The sequence below is a fragment of the Zingiber officinale genome, chromosome 3A (assembly GCF_018446385.1).
Source record: "Zingiber officinale cultivar Zhangliang chromosome 3A, Zo_v1.1, whole genome shotgun sequence".
In the NCBI taxonomy this organism is placed as follows: Eukaryota; Viridiplantae; Streptophyta; class Magnoliopsida; order Zingiberales; family Zingiberaceae; genus Zingiber; species Zingiber officinale.
Genome location: NC_055990.1, coordinates 161,650,693 through 161,672,443, shown reverse-complemented (window position 1 = coordinate 161,672,443; position 21,751 = coordinate 161,650,693). Strand labels below are relative to the sequence as shown.

The following is a 21,751-nucleotide window of genomic DNA, read 5'->3' as shown; positions in this document are numbered from 1 at the left end:
GTTCGTCCAGGTAAACATTGTCCAAATTAGGCTTAAAAGCCCGACGAGCTCCGTCGTTAAAGATCGAGAGCCGCGCCGACCGGCTATAAATATCCGCGCCGTCGAGCTCCGACGTTAAAAATCGAGAGACGAGCCGGCGTCTATAAATCCCCGAGCGGAAGACCGACGAGCTCCGTCGTTAAAGATCGAGAGCCGCGCCGACCGGCTATAAATATCCGCGCCGACGAGCTTTGTCGTTAAAAATCGAGAGCCGCGCCGACCGGCTATAAATATCCGCGCCGACGAGCTCCGTCGTTAAAGATCGAGAGCCGCGCCGACCGGCTATAAATATCCGCGCCGACGAGCTCCGTCGTTAAAGATCAAGAGCCGCGCCGACCGGCTATAAATATCCGCGCCGACGAGCTCCGTCGTTAAAGATCAAGAGCCGCGCCGACCGGCTATAAATATCCGCGCCGTCGAGCTCCGACGTTAAAAATCAAGAGACGAGCCGGCGTCTATAAACGTCCGAGCGGAAGACCGACGAGCTCCGTCGTTAAAGATCGAGAGCCGCGCCGACCGGCTATAAATATCCGCGCCGTCGAGCTCCGACATTAAAAATTGAGAGACGAGCCGGCGTCTATAAATCCCCGAGCGGAAGACTGACGAGCTCCGTCGTTAAAGATCGAGAGCCGCGCCGACCGGCTATAAATATCCGCGCCGTCGAGCTCCGACGTTAAAGATCGAGAGCCGCGCCGACCGGCTATAAATATCCGCGCCGACGTGCTCCGTCGTTAAAGATCGAGAGCTGCGCCGACCGGCTATAAATATCCGCGCCGTCGAGCTCCGACGTTAAAGATCGAGAGCCGCGCCGACCGGCTATAAATATCCGCGCCGACGAGCTCCGTCGTTAAAGATCGAGAGCCGCGCCGACCGGCTATAAATATCCGCGCCGACGAGCTCCGTCGTTAAAGATCGAGAGCCACGCCGACCGACTATAAATATCCGCGCCGACGAGCTCCGTCGTTAAAGATCGAGAGCCGCGCCGACCGGCTATAAATATCCGCGCCGTCGAGCTCCGACGTTAAAAATCGAGAGACGAGCCGGCGTCTATAAATACCCGAGCGGAAGACCGACGAGCTCCGTCGTTAAAGATCGAGAGCCGTTATCCGCGCCGACGAGCTCATCATCTAGCCGTTCATTTCAAAACAAAGGGCGTCCCATCATACGGAGCGTCACCGCCACTAGAGACGAGCCACGTGGCGCTCTGTCACCAAGCGCAATTAACGCGCCGATACCGCGCATGCTTCGGCTTAATGAAAAAGACTTGCTCGATTTTCAAGAGGATTTAGACAAGCAAACATCCACGTTGGACGCCAAGGCATACAAAATGAAGAGCCGAGCGGATAAATTTGGCATGAGGGTCGAACGGCTCAAGGGATATCAGCAGCAGCGATAAGGCGACGACCGCCCGCTCGGACACACAGTCCAGTCAGTCGGACTCACTGCCTCCTTCGACTAGACTTGAAGGGGAGGCAAGTGATCCGGCGGTAAGAATGGGGGACCCACAGATGGGGTCCCGTCCGAGCGGAACCAGAGATTACCCAGCCAAAGGTTTGGGTTTCCGACGCCAAAGCAGAACCGGAGCCGAATGGCCGAGCGGAGGTGTCCGCTCGGTCGAGGACAGAATGGCCGAGCGGAGGTGTCCGCTCGGCCGGAATCGTGGCGAGGGAACAGTGGTTAGCCGAACGCCCTATTCGCTCGGCTCGGGATATGATATGTTAGCAAAGGCATGATGATTAGACTGTACGTAAGATGACACTATTAAAGGCCCCACCATCACGTCACGGAAAGGTTGATACAGTAGCAGTATGGTCTTATGGATGCCCTTCTGACAGGCCCACACCTAGACATGGTCGAAAGCAGGTGATCGCTTCGATTGGTGTGCCCAGGCTCCTTCGAGAGGTCTATATAAGGCCTCCATTTCTTCAACCGGAGGTACACGAGTCTACATTTTCTGAGCCGCTTTCTTATTCCCTCGCCTAACTTGAGCATCGGAGGGCCATCGCCGGGACACCCCCCCGGCTCGGTTTTGTTGCAGGTTCGCCGGAGCACTCGAGGATCCAGCAGGGAGCGACACATCCCCAGCGTCCATTGACCCTGGTTCGGACAGGATCACTACCAATGATATCGCATTGTTATATGATGTAAAAAAATTTCTCTCTAAAAACTTTGAAATGAAAGATATGAGTGAGACATCCTATGTGATAGGAATAAAAATATTCCGTGACAGATCACAATGATTGCTGGGATTGTCTCAGAAGAACTATATTAAATCTAAACTTCCACCATGGAGGCTGAATTTGTGGCATGATTTGAGGTCACGATTCACGCATTGTGGCTACGAAACTTTACCTCGGGGCTCGGCATTATTTATAACATAGGTAGGTCGCTAAGAATTTACTGTGATAATATCACAGCTATGTTTTTCTCTAAAAATGACAAGTACTCAAAAGGTGCAAAGCACATGGATTTGAAATACTTATCTGTCAAAGAAGAAGTGCAGAAACAAAATGTATCAATTGAGCATATTAGAGCTGATTTAATGATAGCAGATCTATTAACTAAAGGATTATCATCCAAAATATTTATTGGTCATGTAGAAAGGATGGGTATTATGGATAAGTCCTTGTTAATGTCATAGTAATGAGTATTATATGACACTTCTGAATTCAATTAAAGCTATATTTATGTTTGTTTCCTGTTTTATATATATATATATATATATATATATATATATATATATATATATATATATATATATATAGTATACTGTTTTGATGTGATAACAAATATGTCTTTGAAAAGATATTAAAGATAATTATAACATTAATTACATATGTTGGGTTGTGTTGATTTTGTGATATATGAAAGGAATCATGTTGTTAAATGACTTGTGCCCGTCATAATCCGATCATATCAATTCAATTAAAGATGATGACTTGTCAATTTCAACATATAATGCGCAATTATAGTTATTATTGAATTTTTCAAGTTGTCACATGAGCCAAATGAAAGATTGTTGGATTATTTTTTATTATGGTCCATGTAACGTATATATTTGACCTTAATATAAAAGAGCCTAATATGATGATTGTTTGTTAAAAAAATATTTAAGTCAAAAGATTTATTTTATATTTAATCCATCTTCTCTCACTTTTATGAAAGTATTTATCTAAAATGACTTGTCAAAAGAATACTAATTTTCGATTCTTTTGACCATTCATTTTGGATAATATTTTTATAAAAGTGAGAGAAGATGGATTAAATATAAAATAAAATCCCTTGATTTTAATTATCTTTTTGCCAAACTTTTATATTAAAGCCCGTTCGCCATTTCTTCTCCGGCACCGATCTGCCAGTTTGGAAAATCGGCGTCGTCGTCCTGATTCATAAAGTTTGTCCTTCTTCTCGCCGGTTTGGGAATTCCTCACGTCCCTCCCTCTATTGGAAAGCTCGCCGTCGCCTCTCGATTTGGAAAGAAACACCGGTGAAATCAGTCGGTGGCCAAGTTGTTTGTTCCCGTCCGGAAGTTGAGTCAGATGAAGACGGATCTTGATGTACTGGAAATTGACAGAAAGTCGCTGCAGCGTCTGATCTACCTGGCACCCCGGAAAGGTTTGCACGGACAGTTGACGAAGGAAGATGACCAGGACAATGATACTGCGACTCTGTGCACACTCAGAAGAGCACCCGAGTCGTTAGAGACCAGAATCCAGAGAAAAAGTTTCCGGATCAGACCCTCTCAAATCAGGTACTTTTCCCCCAGAAACTGCATAAGAGATAAAACATCCCTTTTTATACTGCAACGGATGTTTTTGGGACCTGGCGGGTGTCAGGGAATGTCGGCTGTCAGGCTTTGTCTGACGATGCATGACATGTGGCTTCTCCCTTAACCGTCCCGTCAGCTGAAACTTTGACCCTGGCCACGTAAACTTAACTTCTGATCTCCACGTAAGCCTGACTTTTAACCAGTCACATAAACTTGACTTTGACCTCCACGTATGCTTGACTTTTGATATCTTATATCTTGACTCCTAACCACATCATCTTAACCTATAATCATGCACCGTATCATAGTTCATCACTATATAGTTCCGATCTCCTGCCTCCTGTGACGCGAGACGCCGGCGATCTCGCTCATCTTATGCGAGAATCGCTGTCGAACGAGTAGAATCTGGGTGCCCTTTCTCGTGGATTTATCGTGTGTCTGTCGTCGGCCAGTCGCGAGCGCACCTTTTCCTCTGCGCCAGCTACGCTGGAAAGACGGTGGATTCAGGGCCTTCTTATTCGTCCGATTGTGCAAGTAGTTTACCTTTCTGACCTGTGCAAGCAGCAAGCGACGTCAGGCAGCCGCCTTTTCCCATATCCCGTTTTCGCGTGCCTATGTGAGTTGGCGATTAAAGCTGAAATGATTCGTTTGCCAGCAGAAAAATTGCACCTTTGCAGCTTCAATTGCTTGCTTGCTTGCAAACTTGCATAGTCACAAGATTGCTTGATTGTTTCGTCGGTAAGGCCAGTTTATCTATTTTCCCCTTTGCTCCAATGTTGTGTCTAATCCTTTGTTTCCCTTATCTGGGCAGTGGTTGTGGACTACATTTCTTGCTCAGACATTGGCAGCGAACAAGTGGAGGTCGATTGTGACGATAGTCCTTCGCCAAGGTAGAATCCTCATTTGCAGTGATTGTTCGATCCTCATTTGCAGTGATTGTTTCAAATCCATCCAAATCAATACAGTGATGAAATTGGTAACTGGGTCTGGGCTTCAGTCATTCAATCACCCCAAATGACATTAATAGAGGGGAGGTTCAATTCTTTATTTAATCATTTAAATGATACAAAATCAGTTTTTAAATTAATTCAGCTCATTGATTACTTTGTTCATTTTTCTTATTAGTAGAATGTCTATGGGCAAGCCTCACCTGACATTGGCGGAACAATCTAGAATTTTGTAGTTTTTTTTTTTTTTTTGAAAATCCTAGTGAAACAGGTAAACTCTGATATGGGGTTTGTAATTTATGTTTCAATCTGATATTGATATTTGACAGAAATGGTTAAGACTGTAGTATCTGGTGGCCCAATTTTCTACTGGCTTGTATCATGAACACTAATCCTATTCAACCATCATTCATGGCGGTGCCATAGTCACAGAGGCCATACTTTTGTTCACCATTTTGATTATTTCTAGCTCACCATTCCAGAAACAATCGACTTCTCACACAAACTTACAAGACCACAGGCACAAATGCTTTATTTGGATTTCCTCTTACTATTTCGCTAAATCCTTATGCACAATGTATCCGAAGGACGACTTGAACGGTGACCACTCGACGAACTTCTCAGGCTTCCTTTTGCAGCATGCTCGGATGGCCTTCCCCTCAGGACTGGAAAAGTGATCGCAGATCATCTCGAGAAGGTCAAGCAGTTCCATGCATGAATCTTTTGCATAGTACTGCAAGATCTTCGGCAGCATGATCTTAGTTTCTTTTACGACACAAACGTTCGCCTGTATGAATTCGGCTTTCGCGATCTCCAGATCCTGGCGTATCCCCTTGGCAGTGTATGCTCGGAGCTGTAGGAAACAGCAGAGTTCATCCGAGTATTAGAAAACTGAATGTGATCGACAACTTCAGCAAATTACTTATGCCAAGACTCTTACAACAGGGTCCGAGGATGATCCTGAACAAAGCGCAAAATGAACAAGTGGCTCCGATCGGTCTAGCGAATACGGGTGTTTGTCTTTCACTGATGGTAGCTTTACCGAGAAGATTTTCGAAGAGTACTGTGTAGATACCATTAAAATGCGTTAGTGTAAGCAAAATCTACAGTCCAGATGTAGAATTAACTCGAAAAAAAGTGAGGAGAGATTAAGATATACAAAAGCCGGTCGATGCAGTTGACATCCAAGAATAGAACTTTGAATGATTAGTGCATTTACAGAGTGCCCGCCGATATTGTAAGCTGCCTGAGATACATTTTTTTGAAAGAAATGTTGGCAGTTTATCGACTAGAATTCATAGTTACAAGAAAAGAATAACGCGCACCTTGAGTATCGAGCAAGTGCCTTTTATGTTATTCTCGCGAAGCCTGTATGCTAGAAGAGCCTGGAAAGTTCAAAATGAAGATTGGATTACAGTGAAAGAAATAATTCTGAAGCAATCTTAAATCTAGATAGTATGCATACATGCATCACTAGTGCATTGTGGATGTTGATCCAAAATGCGAGCTGTTCTTCATGTGTCATCTTTCTGGGGTCTATAGCCTCGAGACGGCGAATCAGTGACCTAACAGAAATGGATCAAGAAACCAGTAGCATTGCAGTTTAATGTTGTTTGAGGTGAATGAATACCTGAAAGTATTCAGCTTGTGTGAGGCATACTTAAATCTTTCACCATCGATTCTTATTTGTGGAATTTCTATCATATCACTATATGGATTCTTTTTATCTTTGTAAGATCCATGTCGAGAGTTCCTTTCTGTAGTTTCACAACGGAATCCAGGACTCCAGCTATCACCTGGATCTCTTGTAGATAGTGTGCTCGTAGATGATACTGAAGGTGTCGGTGAATCCAACAGATCGATATTGTGAGGTGGTCGACTTGCAAGTTTACAATAAATAGCAGCAATGCATCTCAAGATTTCTTCAGAAAGTCTACAACAAATCTCAGGCACGCGATGAGTAACCGATGTACCAAGATGATCTGCGAGACTACGATGACTACAGATATCACTTGCTGTATCCTGCAATGCAAAATCCAATTACAGACCATTTGAGATAAACTAATAGAAAGCATTGCGTTATTCACATTAAACCGGCACAAGATAGCATACATGAGATTGTTCTCCCTGACCAAAGTTGTAGCACTCTTTGTCCAACAGAACATCTAGTTTTGCAGCATCATTTGTTTCATATCCTTTCCATAGTTCAGTTTCTTGTTCTATGCTTCTTGAATTGGAGTGTGTAACTGATTTGCAGGCATTGTATGAGGAGGTAGGGGAACCGAAAAGATATTGATCAAAAGCTGCCCGATATAGCGAAAGTAGGTGCCTTTCCAATTGTATGACTTCCAGTTCAAGAGCAGAAATTTCTCTAACCAACTCAGAAGCAGACTACATATCAAACTTATTGCTCGTCAGTTAACAGTCTAGATTGAGTCATCCATAGCTTTAAAGCTTCTTTGAGTTACGGAAAAATCTAAACGAACCTTGCTAACTGAAGTATCATAAGAACCGATAGATGCAGTGGACGTTCGACTTGGTGCCGCCTCTTGAAAGCTAAACGATTTCGCATAATCGAGTTTTCTCCCAAAGTGTGTAGCCTGCATGATATTTACTTATCCTTGTCAATAAAGTAAGAAAGCTGGATTGACCATTGCATTGCTTGTAGTATAGGCATAGGAATTTGATGTTGGACTTACAGGATTGCGATATGAAGGTCGAGGTGATAAATTGAACACATCTTCTCTTACTCCAGAAACACTGAAATTTGACACTGATTAGAGCGAGAATGCTTAACAAATTGGCCATTAGTGGAAGAAACAATTAGAGGTTCCCAATTGAGAAAGACACTAGCAAACTAAAAAGTTCTAAACAAAATTACAGAATACAAATCTTTCTGCAGACTTCAGCATATACAATGATGGTCTATGTAGAACAATAAATACATGCCAATCAACAACTTTCAAGCTAGAATTCCAATCAACAAATCGGTGATACAACTTAGAAGCACAGGATGATACTAAAGAATTTAGACTTGCAAAGGCCAAAGGTTAAATCTAAGATTCTATATGTTTTGTTCTAGTTCAACAAATTTGTTCCCTGTTTGAGGCCGGCCACCAGCATCCTAGAAACTTTTTCCAGTTAGTGATAACCGAAAAGAGTATCGAAAAGAGACTGGTCCTTTAAGAATGAGTTCTGTGTTAGCATCAGCTCAAAATTCCTTAGAGGCCTTCCCCTTTGCAACATCAAACGAACACCAACTCTCATATGTTGCTTAAAAAAGATGAAGAAAAACCCTCACAAGATAATTCATCCCTAATCATACTTTTTCCTCATGGAATTTTGCACCAAAAAGTAAAACAGATGCATGTTTTTCTCTGTGAGAACACAAGAAACCAGAATCCACAATTCCACTATTTCAAAAACAAATGAAGAACTCTTCGAACAACAATTACCCACGACAATGCCTCTCCCTGGTAGAACAAGCCGAAAATCGACTTCTGATGCGAGGTGTCTCCATTTAGTCTCTGACAAATTCTGTCGATCACTTGCTGCTCATGTGCCAAAAGTTATACAATCCTGAATGATACAAGTAAACACCGGTATTTCACATGTACAAGGACATGCAGGAAAAGAAAGAGAAAGCAACAGAAACTAAAATCCACAGGTTAAAGGTGCCTGTCCATGTAAATCTTGGAACGGAGCACCTGAATCTACAGAGGAAGAGTAAACCAAAGACCCTACTTCAAAGCTTTCTCAGAGAAATGGAGGAGCAGGAAACAAAGAGCATGAGACTGGAAGATGCCACCACTGTAGACAGCGACGGATTCATAGATACTTTTAGCAGCCTTCCAGACGACTACAGCATTAAGAAAATGAGAAGTGCGCAATAAATATGTGGATTCGAGGGGGGAGGGCTCTGTCACAACAACAGCATCACTTTCAATGGCTTCCTTTAGGTGAAGACATAACAAGTTTTGCCGGGGACGCCATGGTTTACTTTAGAGGAGTAGATGAAGCAATAAAGATTTGGAAGGACAAAGCTTAATTTTAATCTGCAACTGCATCTACTCCTCCAAACAGCAACAACTAAATCTTGGAATATTCAGAGAAAGATCAAATTTTGACAACTTAATGTTTTATATCTACTTAACTTTGGTAGTTTAGTGACTAATCTATGGAGATAGTAACAGAGATTTACTTAGTAGTCACCATCAGTGATGCTAAAGGAAATTAAAACTTGTGTTTTTGGGATAAAATCTATAAACAACAGCTGTCTGTATCTGTTCTCGATGTCTTCTTCTGGAAAAACAAAATGCTGGACATGGACACAAAACTAATCCAACCAAAAAGCCAAAAAAAGAGAAAGAGGTTGTTGATCTGATTCGAATTCGACAACTACATGCTCTCACCGACACATTTTAATTTTTGCCTGTTTACCAAATCAACATCATTAACTATAACTAATACAGAAATCCATCTTGAGGTATTTCCCTTTCAAAGATTATTATGTTGCAGCAGCATTTAGAAGGATACATTATGAATACAAGTAAAGTCATCTGCGTCTGCCTCACTCTTCGCATTTATTAATGCTCTTGGAGTTGCCGTATCATCGCTTGGTGTATTTATTGTGAGGCTCTGCCTTGCCTTGTTTACTTATGTGGCGGTGATCATTAACAGGGCAATGGGCCTCACGGATAGCCGCAGATAGTAGGATGATCATTTTCTCTGAGTTTGATGGGCATCCGATATCTTGATTCAATTATTGTGTTCAAGGATATTTATATATTTCTATAATAATATAATATTATTTATTTTGGATTTAGATCTTTATCATTTCACTATTTGACTCTATTCAAAAGGTTTCATGCATATCCTATATCTTTTTATATTCATAATATTTCTTAAATCTTTTTAATATGGGACTTTAATTAAATCCCAATAAAATGAATTGACGGGATGATAATTAAGAACGAACATAATTATCTTTACCTAACTCAAATGAAGAACGTAGCCATCCCTTCGGATGGATCTAGTGGCTAGCGGATGAGATGTTGTCACAATGAAATTTGGGGTTCGAATCTCGATAAAGCTGAGGTAAATATCTTATGTGTTAGTCACTATTCCAAAAGCTAGTAGTCATCCATGATTTACCTCCTCCGTGTTTGCCTTGGGACGAATTGACGGGGGCGCTGAGGATGAATGTATTCACTTTTTATCATAAATGAAGAACGTCGCCATCTTTCCCCATTCAAATGAAAGAGAGTTTAGGGGATTAATAATCATACATTCTACCTTTTTATATATATATATATATATATATATATATATAAATATAATAAGATATATAATATTTATAATCATACATTCTCTATAATAGGATAGGATGGAGAAAAATTATTAGAAAAAATATTTATTTTTTTATGAATATAGGTGTACAGATGGATATCTAATACCCAATCCCAATCGTTATGAAAATGAATGAAATAGAATTTTATCAGAATCCGACTCATTATTGTTTCTATCAAATGGTTCATACAATGATATTATTACAGATAAATCTGGGATTGATTTTTAACAGGTGCGTAAGCTACACTAATTATGTCATCCTTGTATTGACTATTGTTGCTAGGTAAAATTCTTCATGGACTAATGTAAATGGTTCAAGCAATGATATTGTTATAGAAAACTTATAGTCGATTATCAACTAGTGGCTTCACGGGTTATCTCACCTTTGGTATATACAGTGGAGGATCGACCAGGGGGCTGAGGGAGGCTTTAGCCCCTCTAGCCTGGTTGTCGCCCACTGGATGTCGCCAGATGGAAGGAAATTTTCCGGGCAGACGTAGGAGGATGAGGAGGCTTTTGCCTCCCCCACCTGGACACCACCCACCGCACTTGTCGCTTGTTGCTGCCTGCCAGGACCCAACTGCCTAAGTCAAACAAATCAAATAATAAAAAAACTAAACTAAAACATTAAATATGGACAAACAAACTGATAGATACAGATACAATGCCTCTTTGTTTTCCTTGGCCTTCGCTGCTTCGCAGAAATAGAATGGTGAAACCCTAACCTCTCCAACTCCAACTCTATGAGGCTCAAGAGTGACAGAGTCTAGAGTCTAGCCATCAAGCCTCCAACCAAGTTTCCAAGTGCGGTGGTTGGTGGAGTCGTGTTCTCGTTCACAAATAGCCAGGCGACAAGTGACACAACAACACTCGAGAGTCTAGTCTAGTAGTCTCCATTCTCCAACCGAGCCTCCAAGTCTCTAAGCTCCAACACCATTTGGATAAGATCACCATAACTCCATAAGATTAGAACTTAGATTTGTTTTGTTTTATTTTTTTTATTATTGGATTTTTTTTGGAAATGTACATAATACATTTGTAATTTAGTTTTTCATTAGATTGGTAATTTTTCATTATTATTTATTTATTTTGAAAAATGTACAAAATTACATTTGTAGTTTTGTTTTCCATTAAATTGTTAGTGGTAATTTATTAAAGTTTTAGTTCAACATATATTTTTCTATTACATTTATAGTTTTTCATTACATGATTTATTTTTAGTTATTTATTTGTGTAGGATATGAAGATATTTTTTAAACGAACTCATAGTTCCTCTCCGGCTCCTCTAATAAGTCGAATGTTATTGGACAAGTGGAAAATTAATCCCGTGTAAAATTAAATTTGGATGATATTGTTAGTGATCTGGGATTACTAAAATCAATTAAAGAATTTGATATTGCAATTCAAGATCAAGCTCGAAGAGAGTATGTACTCCGAAGGTCTTGTCAACTAAATGGTCATGTGTATCCGAAAATAACTTTTGGTAATCAAGAAAGGAGTTTTTATGAAACTTTATATAAAAAATATACATGGCTAGAGTATAGCATATCAAAAGATGCTACATTTTATTTTTGATGTTATATTTTCAAACCATTAAATGAAGGAAATGTAGATAATGTTTTTATAAAAGATGAATACAACAATTGGAAATGAGCATTAGAAAGATTCAATCGTCATATGAGGACTATGAATAGTTGTCACAATGAAGCTAAAATACATTTGAGTCTTTTTAAGATCGAAGACATAGTGTGGGAAATATTTTATGAGTACATAGTAGTGATATAGAAATTGATTATTGCACTCGTTTAACAACAATATTGGATGTGACACGCTTTCTATTGAAGGAAGGGTTGTCTTTTCGAGGACACGATGAGTCAACTAGTTCTTCAAATAGAGGTAATTTTCTTGAGTTGCTTGAATGGTATAGTCAACGAAATGAAGAGGTTTCCAAAGTTATAAAACAAAGTGCTCTTGCAAACAATCAATTGACTTCCCCAAAAATTTAAAGGATTTAACACATGCTTGTATCTCAGAGATCACACTTACTATAATCAATGATATTGGAGATAAATTCTTTTCTTTAATGGTTGATGAGGCTTGGGACAGTTCAATGAAGGAGCATATGACAGCTGTTTGAGGTATGTGCGATTAAATGACTTCTTGCAGTTGTGTATATGCTTGACACTAGTTCTCATTCTTTGAAGACAGCTATTGATGTTTTATTTGTGCAACATGCTTTATCATTATCTAGATTGAGAGGTCAACGATATGATGAGGCTTCAAATATGAGTGGTGAGTTGAATGAGTTGAAATCTTTGATGCTACAAGAAAATCCATTTGCGATGTATGTTTACTGTTTCTCTCACTAGCTCCAATTAGTTCTTATTGCTATTGCCCATGACAATTTTACCGTGAGTGAATTTTTTGGGTATGTCACCATGATTGTGAATATATTTGAAGCATCTTGTAAGACGGAAGCTTCGTGCACCGGGTTGCCCTTTATCTTGTAAGACGAAAGATCAATTTAGAAAGATTCAACATGATAAGATAATTGTTGAATTGGAAAGTGGAGAAATCACTAGTGGAAAATGAAAAAAAAAAAATCAAGAAACTAGTTTAACAAAACCTGGAGATACTCGTTGGAGATCACACTACTTAGCATTACTTCATCTATGCTCTATGTGATTCAGTGATAGAAGTGTTAGGAAGTGTACCTAATGACGCCTCTTATTTTGTAAATAATGGCGTTGCCGTAGGTTTAATTGAGAAGATGGAGAGTTATCAATTTATTTTTGTGTTACATTTGATGAAGTATATATTGGGAATTACAAATGAGTTATCACTTTCTCTACAACAAGTGGATCAAAATATTGTTCAAGGCATATCTTTGATTATAAGTGTGAAATGTCAACTACAAGACTTCAGAGAAGATGGATGACAGATAATTTTGGAACAAGTTAACACATTTTGTGAATTAAATATGATTTCATTACTTGATATGGAGGACAATATGCTAACTCGTGGTCATGGTAGGCGCAGAGGGCAACTCGTCACCAATTTTCATCATTATTGTGTGGAGAGTTTTTGTCAGGTATTAATTCTAAAAATCTATTTTTTGTCCAGTATTATTTCTAAAAATTTATTTTTTTATTAAAGAGATTTATTGATTATTAATGTTATCATGGTTGTAAATTTGAATACTAGGTTATTAATTTAATTATACAAAAGATGAATAATCATTTTTCAGAAGTTAGTACAGAATTGCTTGGTTGCATATCATGTCTTCATCCAAGAAATTATTTCTCTCAATTTGATGTTCGCAAACTCATCCATCTTGCTGATTTTTATCCCAAGAACTTCTTTGGTACTAATTATTTATTTTTGGAACAACAACTTATGAGTTACTTTTATAATCTGCGAGATGATCCTCACTTTTCTTCAATTAATAACTTGAGAATTCATACTCAAAAATTGGTTGAAATTGAAAAATATTTGATTTTCCCATTGATTTATCATATGATAGAGTTGACATTAATTTATCAGTTGCAACTGCATCTGTTGAACGGGTTTTTTTCTACAATAAAGACTATGAAAATTGATTTACATAACAAAATGAGAGATTAATGGATGAATGACAGTCTTTATCTATAATTGAAAATGAGTAAATATTATAACATTTTCAATAAATGTAGTATTTTAGATTCTAATTGTCTTCTGTTGTATATATTGATCGACCGTCGTTGACTTTTGTGCTAATCCTGAAATGAAGCTCACCTATGGCAGAAAGATAAACTTTTATAATCTTTGAGATATCAAAGCCTAAAAATTTAATAAGAAAAACATGACAGGAATTCAAACATATGGCATATATGATTACCTTCTGTTTTTTTTTTTTTTTTATTTTACTGATAGAAATATTGGAATTATTACGATCTTGATAGTGATTTGAACCGCCGCCGTACTGAATCGCTTCCCTCTTCGGGGTTAACGGGGGCCATTACTAATTTCGGCCCACTAGGTCAGTCAACTGTCGGCCCAGTTAAAGCCCATTTAGAAGGTATGTAAATAAGGAAGTGCAAGCCTCCGAGGACCACATTCCGACTTGGACAACGACGACGGCCGCTCTCCATCGAAGAAACCCTTCCCGGCCTCGATGGGCGACGCCCCCACCAAGACCCGCCGCGCCCGCCTCTGCATCATCGGTAGTGGCCCTGCCGCCCACACCGCGGCCATCTACGCCGCGCGGGCTGAGCTGAAGCCCGTCCTCTTCGAGGGCTGGATGGCCAACGACATCGCGGCCGGAGGCCAGCTCACCACCACTACGGATGTCGAGAACTTCCCTGGGTTCCCCCAGGGCGTCATGGGCTACGAGCTCATGGATCGCTGCCGCGAGCAGTCCCTCCGCTTCGGCACCGAGATCCTCTCAGAGACCATCACATCCGTGGACTTCTCCGTGCGCCCTTTCCTCGTTCTGTCGTCCTCCACTGCCGTGGAGGCCGACGCTGTCGTCGTCGCCACGGGCGCGGTCGCGCGCCGCCTTCACTTCCCGGGGTCGGAGGAGTACTGGAATCGGGGGATCTCTGCCTGCGCTGTCTGTGATGGGGCGGCGCCTATCTTCCGGAACCGCCCCATTGCGGTGATCGGCGGGGGCGACTCTGCCATGGAGGAGGCTAACTTCTTGACCAAGTACGGATCCATGGTCTACATCATTCATCGCCGGGACTCGTTCCGGGCGTCCAAAATCATGCAGGCTAGGGCTCTGGGAAACCCTAAAATCAAGGTTGTTTGGAACTCGGAGGTAGTGGAGGCCTACGGGGAAGCTCAGGGACCCCTCGCCGGCGTGAAAGTGAAGAACGTAGTAACTGGGCAAGTCTCCGATATCAATGTGTCGGGCCTCTTCTTCGCTATCGGGCATGAGCCTGCCACAAAATTCCTTGGCGGACAGCTTGAGCTGGATTCTGATGGATATGTCGCCACCAAGCCTGGAACAACGCTCACCAGTGTGAAAGGTGTCTTTGCTGCAGGAGACGTACAGGACAAAAAGTATCGTCAGGCCATCACCGCTGCAGGATCAGGTGATTGAATTTGTGATTTTAATGTTGTTTACTTTTCTTTCGCTAAAAGATGACAAATATTGCTGAGTTAACGTATAAGATTTCCTATAGTGAGGTTATGATTGGGTATATGCTTTACTAATTCTGGAGCTGATCGAGCTTGAAATACATAATGATTATAACTGTCTTCCTTATTGCTGTAACGCTCTGTTTATGATTCATTTCATTTTTGTTCTATACAAGATTAAGCCATGGATGAAATGTGTATATTGTGTAAAAGATATTTTAGGAGTAAAAACCCTGTAGTAGTTATCACTTTCTTAAGGCAAGTATGTCCATGTGCATTAGGATATAACAAAGCCTTAAAATGCTTTCTCAAGACACACAACTTGGAACTATTTGAACTCAATATTGAAACCATCTATTTGTGAAAGCTGAAGAGTCCCTTTGAGCAAACATCATGGATAATTGGCATATGTGTCTAAAAATCTCATTCATTTGATAGACAGCTAATTTTTGGTATCCAAAAGCCTAATAGACACATCTATTATCCAAAATCCCATATGTTTCCAAAACTCAATATTGATTTAATAGACAACTAGTTTTTGGATAAAATCTTGCTGAATCTTTGCCATAATTGTGAGATGCTAATGTAGACACATGGGTTCTGTTGCTATACGCACAAGAGAGGCAAGCACAACCCTTAGTCCCATATTGCTGCCTGAAGGGAGATAGGTTCTTCTATGTGGGAGTGTACCTTAATTAAAAGGGCTAAATTTTACTTGAGGCCAGTCTGGGCAACCTAGTAAGCAGTAAAGAAAGAATATAAATGCCTCTCAAGAACCCAAAAATGGAACATTGAAGAATATCTATTAAAGATCCAGGTCAAATGCTAGTGCTGCAGATGTTTGGTACCATATTACCTGCATTTAAAATTCTAGCATAGTTTTTAATAGGAACATTATCTCAGACACATTTCTATACAGGCCACTGTGAAACACTATTAAGCACCTAATATATTCCAGCATCCTTTGTTGAAGTTCATCACTTAGTCCTGGTAGAAAATGTTTGTTATGCTCAATGTCTTTTATGGTTGTGTACCATGCACAACTAAAAATTTGAAGTTTCAAAATGACCCAGTGGATTATGCATAATCTCACCAGCCAACCATTCCTATGATAATTTAATTAATCCCCTGGTTTGATGAAATCCCAGACATGATATTTAGATTCAATGTTAGAGTTATAATCCACTTCTACAGAGAGACCTGGCTTGTCAAGCTCGACTGATTCCTGCTCAGAAAACCTTCCTGAGGTGATCAGAGGGTGAGGCTGCGTTGGAGATCTTTTGAGACAATCAACTTTTTCATTTTGCAGACATCTTAGGAACGCAATTCTTCTTTGGGGGAGCTTTGTTTTCAGCACATGAAGATATTGTATTGGAGAACTTTACAAGCAAAGTAGCTAGTCCAAATGCACTTATTTTTTAGGATGTTTCTTAAGATTCATTCAAACAAATATTTAGCTCATTTAGATCTGTGTGTGTATTTAGACCACTATGCAAACTTGCACAAAATTCAGTACTGCTCTGTGATGAAGCAAGCAGAACAATTCAATGACTTACTGGTGCCACCCATGACAAAACATAAAATTAGGAATGAATGACAGGTGCTTTTACACCTGTAATTCAATGATTTTCTAAATTTTTTGTAAAAGCACCTGTAATTGTGTAAATACCTACCCATTCTCAATTCTAAAGAGCCTTAGTCATATGTCATATCCTAAGCGTGGGACCTGATCATGGAGAAATCAGATGTCTGGGAGGACTTGTTTCCATGCTAGATTGCCATCACAATGGAAGTAAGGATGACTACCAATCAATGACCAACCAAAGGGAACCTCTAGGCTTGCTTGCCCATAGCAATTTCAGATTCTGAACCAGACACCATAAATTGATAATCTTGTCATTAGTGAATATAGACCTCATGATATCATGAACAACAGGTTGCATCACTTTTAAGTTTTAACACCAGAGACACTAGAGGTAAGAGCAGCAGATTGCATGGTGCTCACATGTACCAAAGCAGGTGGAGCATATAGGAATATGTGTGGATCTATAGGTATGGTCAGATAAAGATATATGAATTTAAACCCATACTAGTCGCAAAATCCATAATAACCAGCGAAACTTTAGATTTGAGATGACTATGGCAGGCACCATGTTCTCATCCATTGACCATTATACAGCCAAATACTCTAGCACACAATGGAAAATATTTCCCTCAAAAGGCAAATTCTCAACGGACTCCATGGCTCTTTTTAAAATACTGTTTTATCAGTTTTATCCATTGTGATTTGTGAAATTTGAACTACACCTTTTTTTGTCAAGATTTTGTTTCAGACATTCTATTCTTGATTACTATAGCTAGTAGATTCACTAGTCTTTAAAAGATTTACATCCGTGCCAAGTTTTTAGGTTTCCCAATAAATTCTCATAGATGTGACACATCCATAGAAATGAATCAACCACACTTCCAATTTTCTTCCAAAATAACTATCATTTTGATAATGGTAGAACTACCCATATTCATCATACTGTAACTCCACCAAAAAGACAAAGAAGGTAATCATTTTGATAATGAACCATAAGCTTTCCTTTAACCTTTTGTTTGCACTATCCAACAACTGAATATCGTCACCTTCTTAGCTTTTTTGCTCGCTTTATGCAAAAGGTGGGACACAGTGCCCCACCAATGTTTAGTCTATACAGAGTTCAATGCCCTGATATTTTGTTTTCTTCATGAGTTCATTTTTCTATTTTATTCTGCTTAAACCATTACAGCCATTTTAGCTTATAAGAAACTTTTCCCTGATGCTTATAAGATCTGATACATTGCCATCCATCATATTCTGCAGGTTGCATGGCTGCTTTAGATGCAGAGCATTACCTGCAAGAGATTGGTGCTCAGGAGGGAAAGACTGATTGACTATCCGTGGATATCACCAAGGGCGCCCTGAAGGTTTCGTCTTTGCTGGTGAACTCGAATCTTTGAAGTGCAAGATGGCTGGATTGGTTTATCAAGCTATTATGCTTCTTGTTATAGAATATGAACCTTTTTTATGTTGCCACCTATAATATTGCAGGTTTTCAGCGGCTCCATGCTTAGACTGAATAATATCTTGTTTGTGATTCGTTCCCAGTATGATTTTGGGGTATCTATCTGTATCCCTGAATGATTACTAGTGTGCTTATTCTATCAGAAGCAACTGTGCCATCAACAATCACTCTGGTATTGTAAGTTGAGTTTAAATTGACAAAGATCTCAATTATTATTGTTATTTTCATGTACTTCTCACTTAATTAGTTTACATTAACTTTTCTCTCACATGTTTGGACTTATTCTTAGTAAATGTAGTATTATGTGGAATCATGTCAAATTACTCTATTCTTATTTGTGTTATTGTATGGAGATGAAATTTCTATCATGTTTGTGGACAAGTAAATCTAAATCTGGAAATCTATAATTTGAAACAACGAATTTTGACAAGCAGTGCTGAACAGAAAGGAAATCAAATGAGTACCCCAATTCTCTATGAATATACAATAATAAATATACCAGTTAGATTGCTTGCTTGTTCCAACTAGCAACTCTCCTCATTCCTTTGTACAGTCATTTTATTCACATTACTTTTTCCTTTCATAATGTACATTGAACAGAATAAGAATGAATGTGTTTAATTTATTTAGAAGATACAAAAGTGTTTTATAAATATATTTATCCTCAAAACACTAATCCTTAAAGAAATTGTGATTCAGACAAAATCAAAATGTCTTTCTTTAGACCAACAAATTCTCTTCATTTGTCTCACAGCATAAGCCAATATGAAGTCCTAAACATCACAAACTTTTTATGTCATGCTTAGCTAATAGTGATATATACATAAATCAATGTACTCTTATTAATAATATAACCGAATTAAACTCATGTAGTTTACTTTATAATTAGATTTCCATCTAATAATTTGTCAAGCCATGTCATCTCTACTATCTAATTCAAGCTAAAAAAAAGAAGTCTTCATTAACTTTTTTTTTTGTTCTTTTGTGGGGAGTGCAAGTCACAAGATATGCTTTGAAATTACCTAATCCAAGTATCTTTGATTTCTCACATGAATTAAATAATTGCATGTAACCAAAAAGAAAGAGACACATGGTGTCCCTTTCTTGCTTTGTGTATTCAAGATAGTAGAACAACTTTGATGTCGACACAAGAAATAATTAATGTTTTATTTTGTGAAAAAATGGAGTTGAAAAATATTATAAAGTCTTTGCCTATCCAAGAATAGTGAAGTAGTAAATCCACAATTGTATTTGATGACACTATTTAATCAATTATTTTATATTGTTATTATGCAACCTGATATTGCTTGAAAGTATTTCTTCAAGTGCTATAACATCTATAAGAGAACGAGAAGGGACAAGTTAGTTTCTTAGATTTTCTTAGTTTTGAATTTTAATAGGTCAGTTAGTGTCAAATTGCATTAAATAGTAGGTAATTGCTGGAGAAATTGTGCATGATGTAGACCACAATTGTTTTCAATGGGGATTAAAAATTTCCAACTCCTAATTGAATTGATCAAACTCAACCAACCTTATTAACCGAGTTAATTATCTTTTTTCAATGAGTCGTGTAATTTAATTATATATTTTGATTCTTTATGAGAGTTTTCCATTTGTGTTTTCCATTTTTTTTAAAATAAAAAAAATGCATTTGCAAATTGATTGAATCAATTTTAAAAAATGCCCTTTGGTGGTGCAAATAGTAGAGTTCATATTTTGGATAATTACCCCCCATAAAAAAAACAATAAGAATTCAAACCCATTATATTTAAAAATTATAAATTCAAATCTGAACTTGAACTTGTTGGGGTTGCAAGGTTGTAAACATAGTCCCATATTGAAAACATATGGGAAAGATCATGGATTTATAAGAGAAAAGATATTTCTATTGACATGAGGTATTTTGGAGAGAGTCCAAGAACAAAACCATGAGAGCTTAAGCTCAAAGTGGATAATATTATACAATTGTGAAGATATCTAAATTCTTTTTGATCCAACAGAATCAACCTGAAAAATATGACGAACTCAATTTTTACTATACAATATTAATTATTCTTTTTTTTTTTAACAAAATAATTAAATAAAAATTTAAAATACATAATAATAATATTTTAATTTAAACGCATAATAATATGCTTGACCTCGTTGATAATTATATTTCATGAAATGTCTTGTATAATATTTATGTTTAAATTTGAGAGTGTAATTGTCTACCTTAATCATTACTCAAAAAATAATAATTATTTAAAAATTTTAATTTTTTTACAAAATAATTATTTCTTTCAAATTTCAAGCTCCACTTTTCCATCCTAAATTCATATCAACCCAAATTCAACCCTAAAATATTTCCAAGTTTAATTTTGGATTCAATCTGATTTAATACGAATCCTATGACTTTTGATCCTAATTACATATTTTTCATATAAACTTTGATCAGATTGACGAGTAAGATAATTTTTTTATACACCCCTATAAATATTTTATGAGAATTTTATCTATACATGTGATAAAAAAGTAATTCACTCACCTTCAGTGTTCCTGTCAATCCGTCTTTAAATTAATAAGGAGGAGATAAATCATTGATGCGTGTGATGGTTAAGGCTTTGTCTCCTCAGGGCGGTGTGATGGTTAAAACATGGAGTATTGTCACATGAGGTCATGGGGTCGAAACTTGGCGTGACCGAGCATAACCTCTCTCATGTCTTGGTCATTTGCACTAATGGCTAGTAGTCACCCGTGATTTACCTCCTCCATATTAACCTAGAGACGAGTTAGCGGGGATACTGGAGGTGAATGAATCACCTTTTATCATATTGATAAGCACTAACTATTAGTACAAGTGGACAATTAAAATATAGAAGAAGATATACTTAGGACATGATAAATTTCGATTCCAAAATTTCATATGAGAAATATCTTATGTTTTAATGACTGGAGCATCCCATGAGACCTAATTTTTTGCATATATGCACGTACCATTACTAAATTCGATAAAACAAATATAGCAACTTGTAAACGGCCTTTTCTTCTTTATTCGGACAAAATCTTCCAATAATCATAAAAATATGTGAATGTAGATTTTCACACACTATGAATATCAATACTTTGGCACAACTCCCAAACTCAAGCTGTCAATTTAGGTTCTACATGTTAATTTGATTTATCCTATCAAATAATTTGAGCAGGTTAAATTAAAATTTTATCAATCTAAATTTATCATAAGCTCATGATCTGCGCAAGTCAGTCTATCAAATAATTTGAGCAGGTTAAATTAAAATTTTATCAATTTAAATTTATCATAAGCTCATGATTTGCGCAAGTCAGTCTGTAACGAATTTAGGTTCGTCCGCGTGTTGAAAAACACATATAAATTAAATTTTATATCCATTGATTATTTTTCTTAGTTATAATTTTAAAATAAAATAATATTTTTTATCAAATATGTGTACTCTTGTTCATTTATATTTAAAATATTT

The 21,751-nt window shown here is 38.2% G+C and overlaps 2 protein-coding genes across 4 annotated transcripts; one reads left to right on the top strand and one right to left on the bottom strand.

Moving 5' to 3' along the window:
* Positions 1-5,196: 5,196 nt before the first annotated feature.
* LOC122053158 lies at positions 5,197-8,870 on the bottom strand. 3 transcript variants are annotated; one of them, XM_042615072.1, is made up of 11 exons: positions 8,463-8,870; positions 8,211-8,334; positions 7,455-7,515; positions 7,242-7,355; positions 6,868-7,146; positions 6,386-6,777; positions 6,221-6,320; positions 6,081-6,140; positions 5,915-6,001; positions 5,696-5,818; positions 5,197-5,608 (listed from the first exon to the last, which is right to left on the bottom strand). In XM_042615072.1, exons 2-11 carry the CDS (start codon positions 8,273-8,275, stop codon positions 5,306-5,308), a joined length of 1,584 nt encoding a protein of 527 aa, XP_042471006.1. In that variant the 5' UTR covers positions 8,276-8,334; positions 8,463-8,870; the 3' UTR covers positions 5,197-5,305. The 3 variants fall into 3 exon arrangements, with proteins under 3 accessions (XP_042471006.1, XP_042471005.1, XP_042471004.1); XM_042615071.1 differs by having other exon boundaries at positions 8,500-8,870; XM_042615070.1 differs by having other exon boundaries at positions 8,211-8,870.
* A 5,317-nt stretch (positions 8,871-14,187) lies between these two features.
* LOC122053156 (thioredoxin reductase NTRB) lies at positions 14,188-18,543 on the top strand. Its single transcript, XM_042615069.1, has 2 exons — positions 14,188-15,179; positions 18,074-18,543. Exons 1-2 carry the CDS (start codon positions 14,258-14,260, stop codon positions 18,142-18,144), a joined length of 993 nt encoding a protein of 330 aa, XP_042471003.1. The 5' UTR covers positions 14,188-14,257; the 3' UTR covers positions 18,145-18,543.
* The last annotated feature ends 3,208 nt before the right edge of the window (positions 18,544-21,751 follow it).

Coding starts and splice junctions, on each gene's coding strand:
- LOC122053158 (XM_042615070.1), bottom strand. CDS start 8,275: ATGGAGACACCTCGCATCAGAAGTCGATTTTCGGCTTGTTCTACCAGG. Junction 7,356..7,454: donor GACCTTCATATCGCAATCCT/GTAAGTCCAACA, acceptor AATATCATGCAG/GCTACACACTTTGGGAGAAA. Junction 5,819..5,914: donor AACTGCATCGACCGGCTTTT/GTATATCTTAAT, acceptor GTATCTACACAG/TACTCTTCGAAAATCTTCTC.
- LOC122053156 (XM_042615069.1), top strand. CDS start 14,258: ATGGGCGACGCCCCCACCAAGACCCGCCGCGCCCGCCTCTGCATCATC. Junction 15,180..18,073: donor CATCACCGCTGCAGGATCAG/GTGATTGAATTT, acceptor CATATTCTGCAG/GTTGCATGGCTGCTTTAGAT.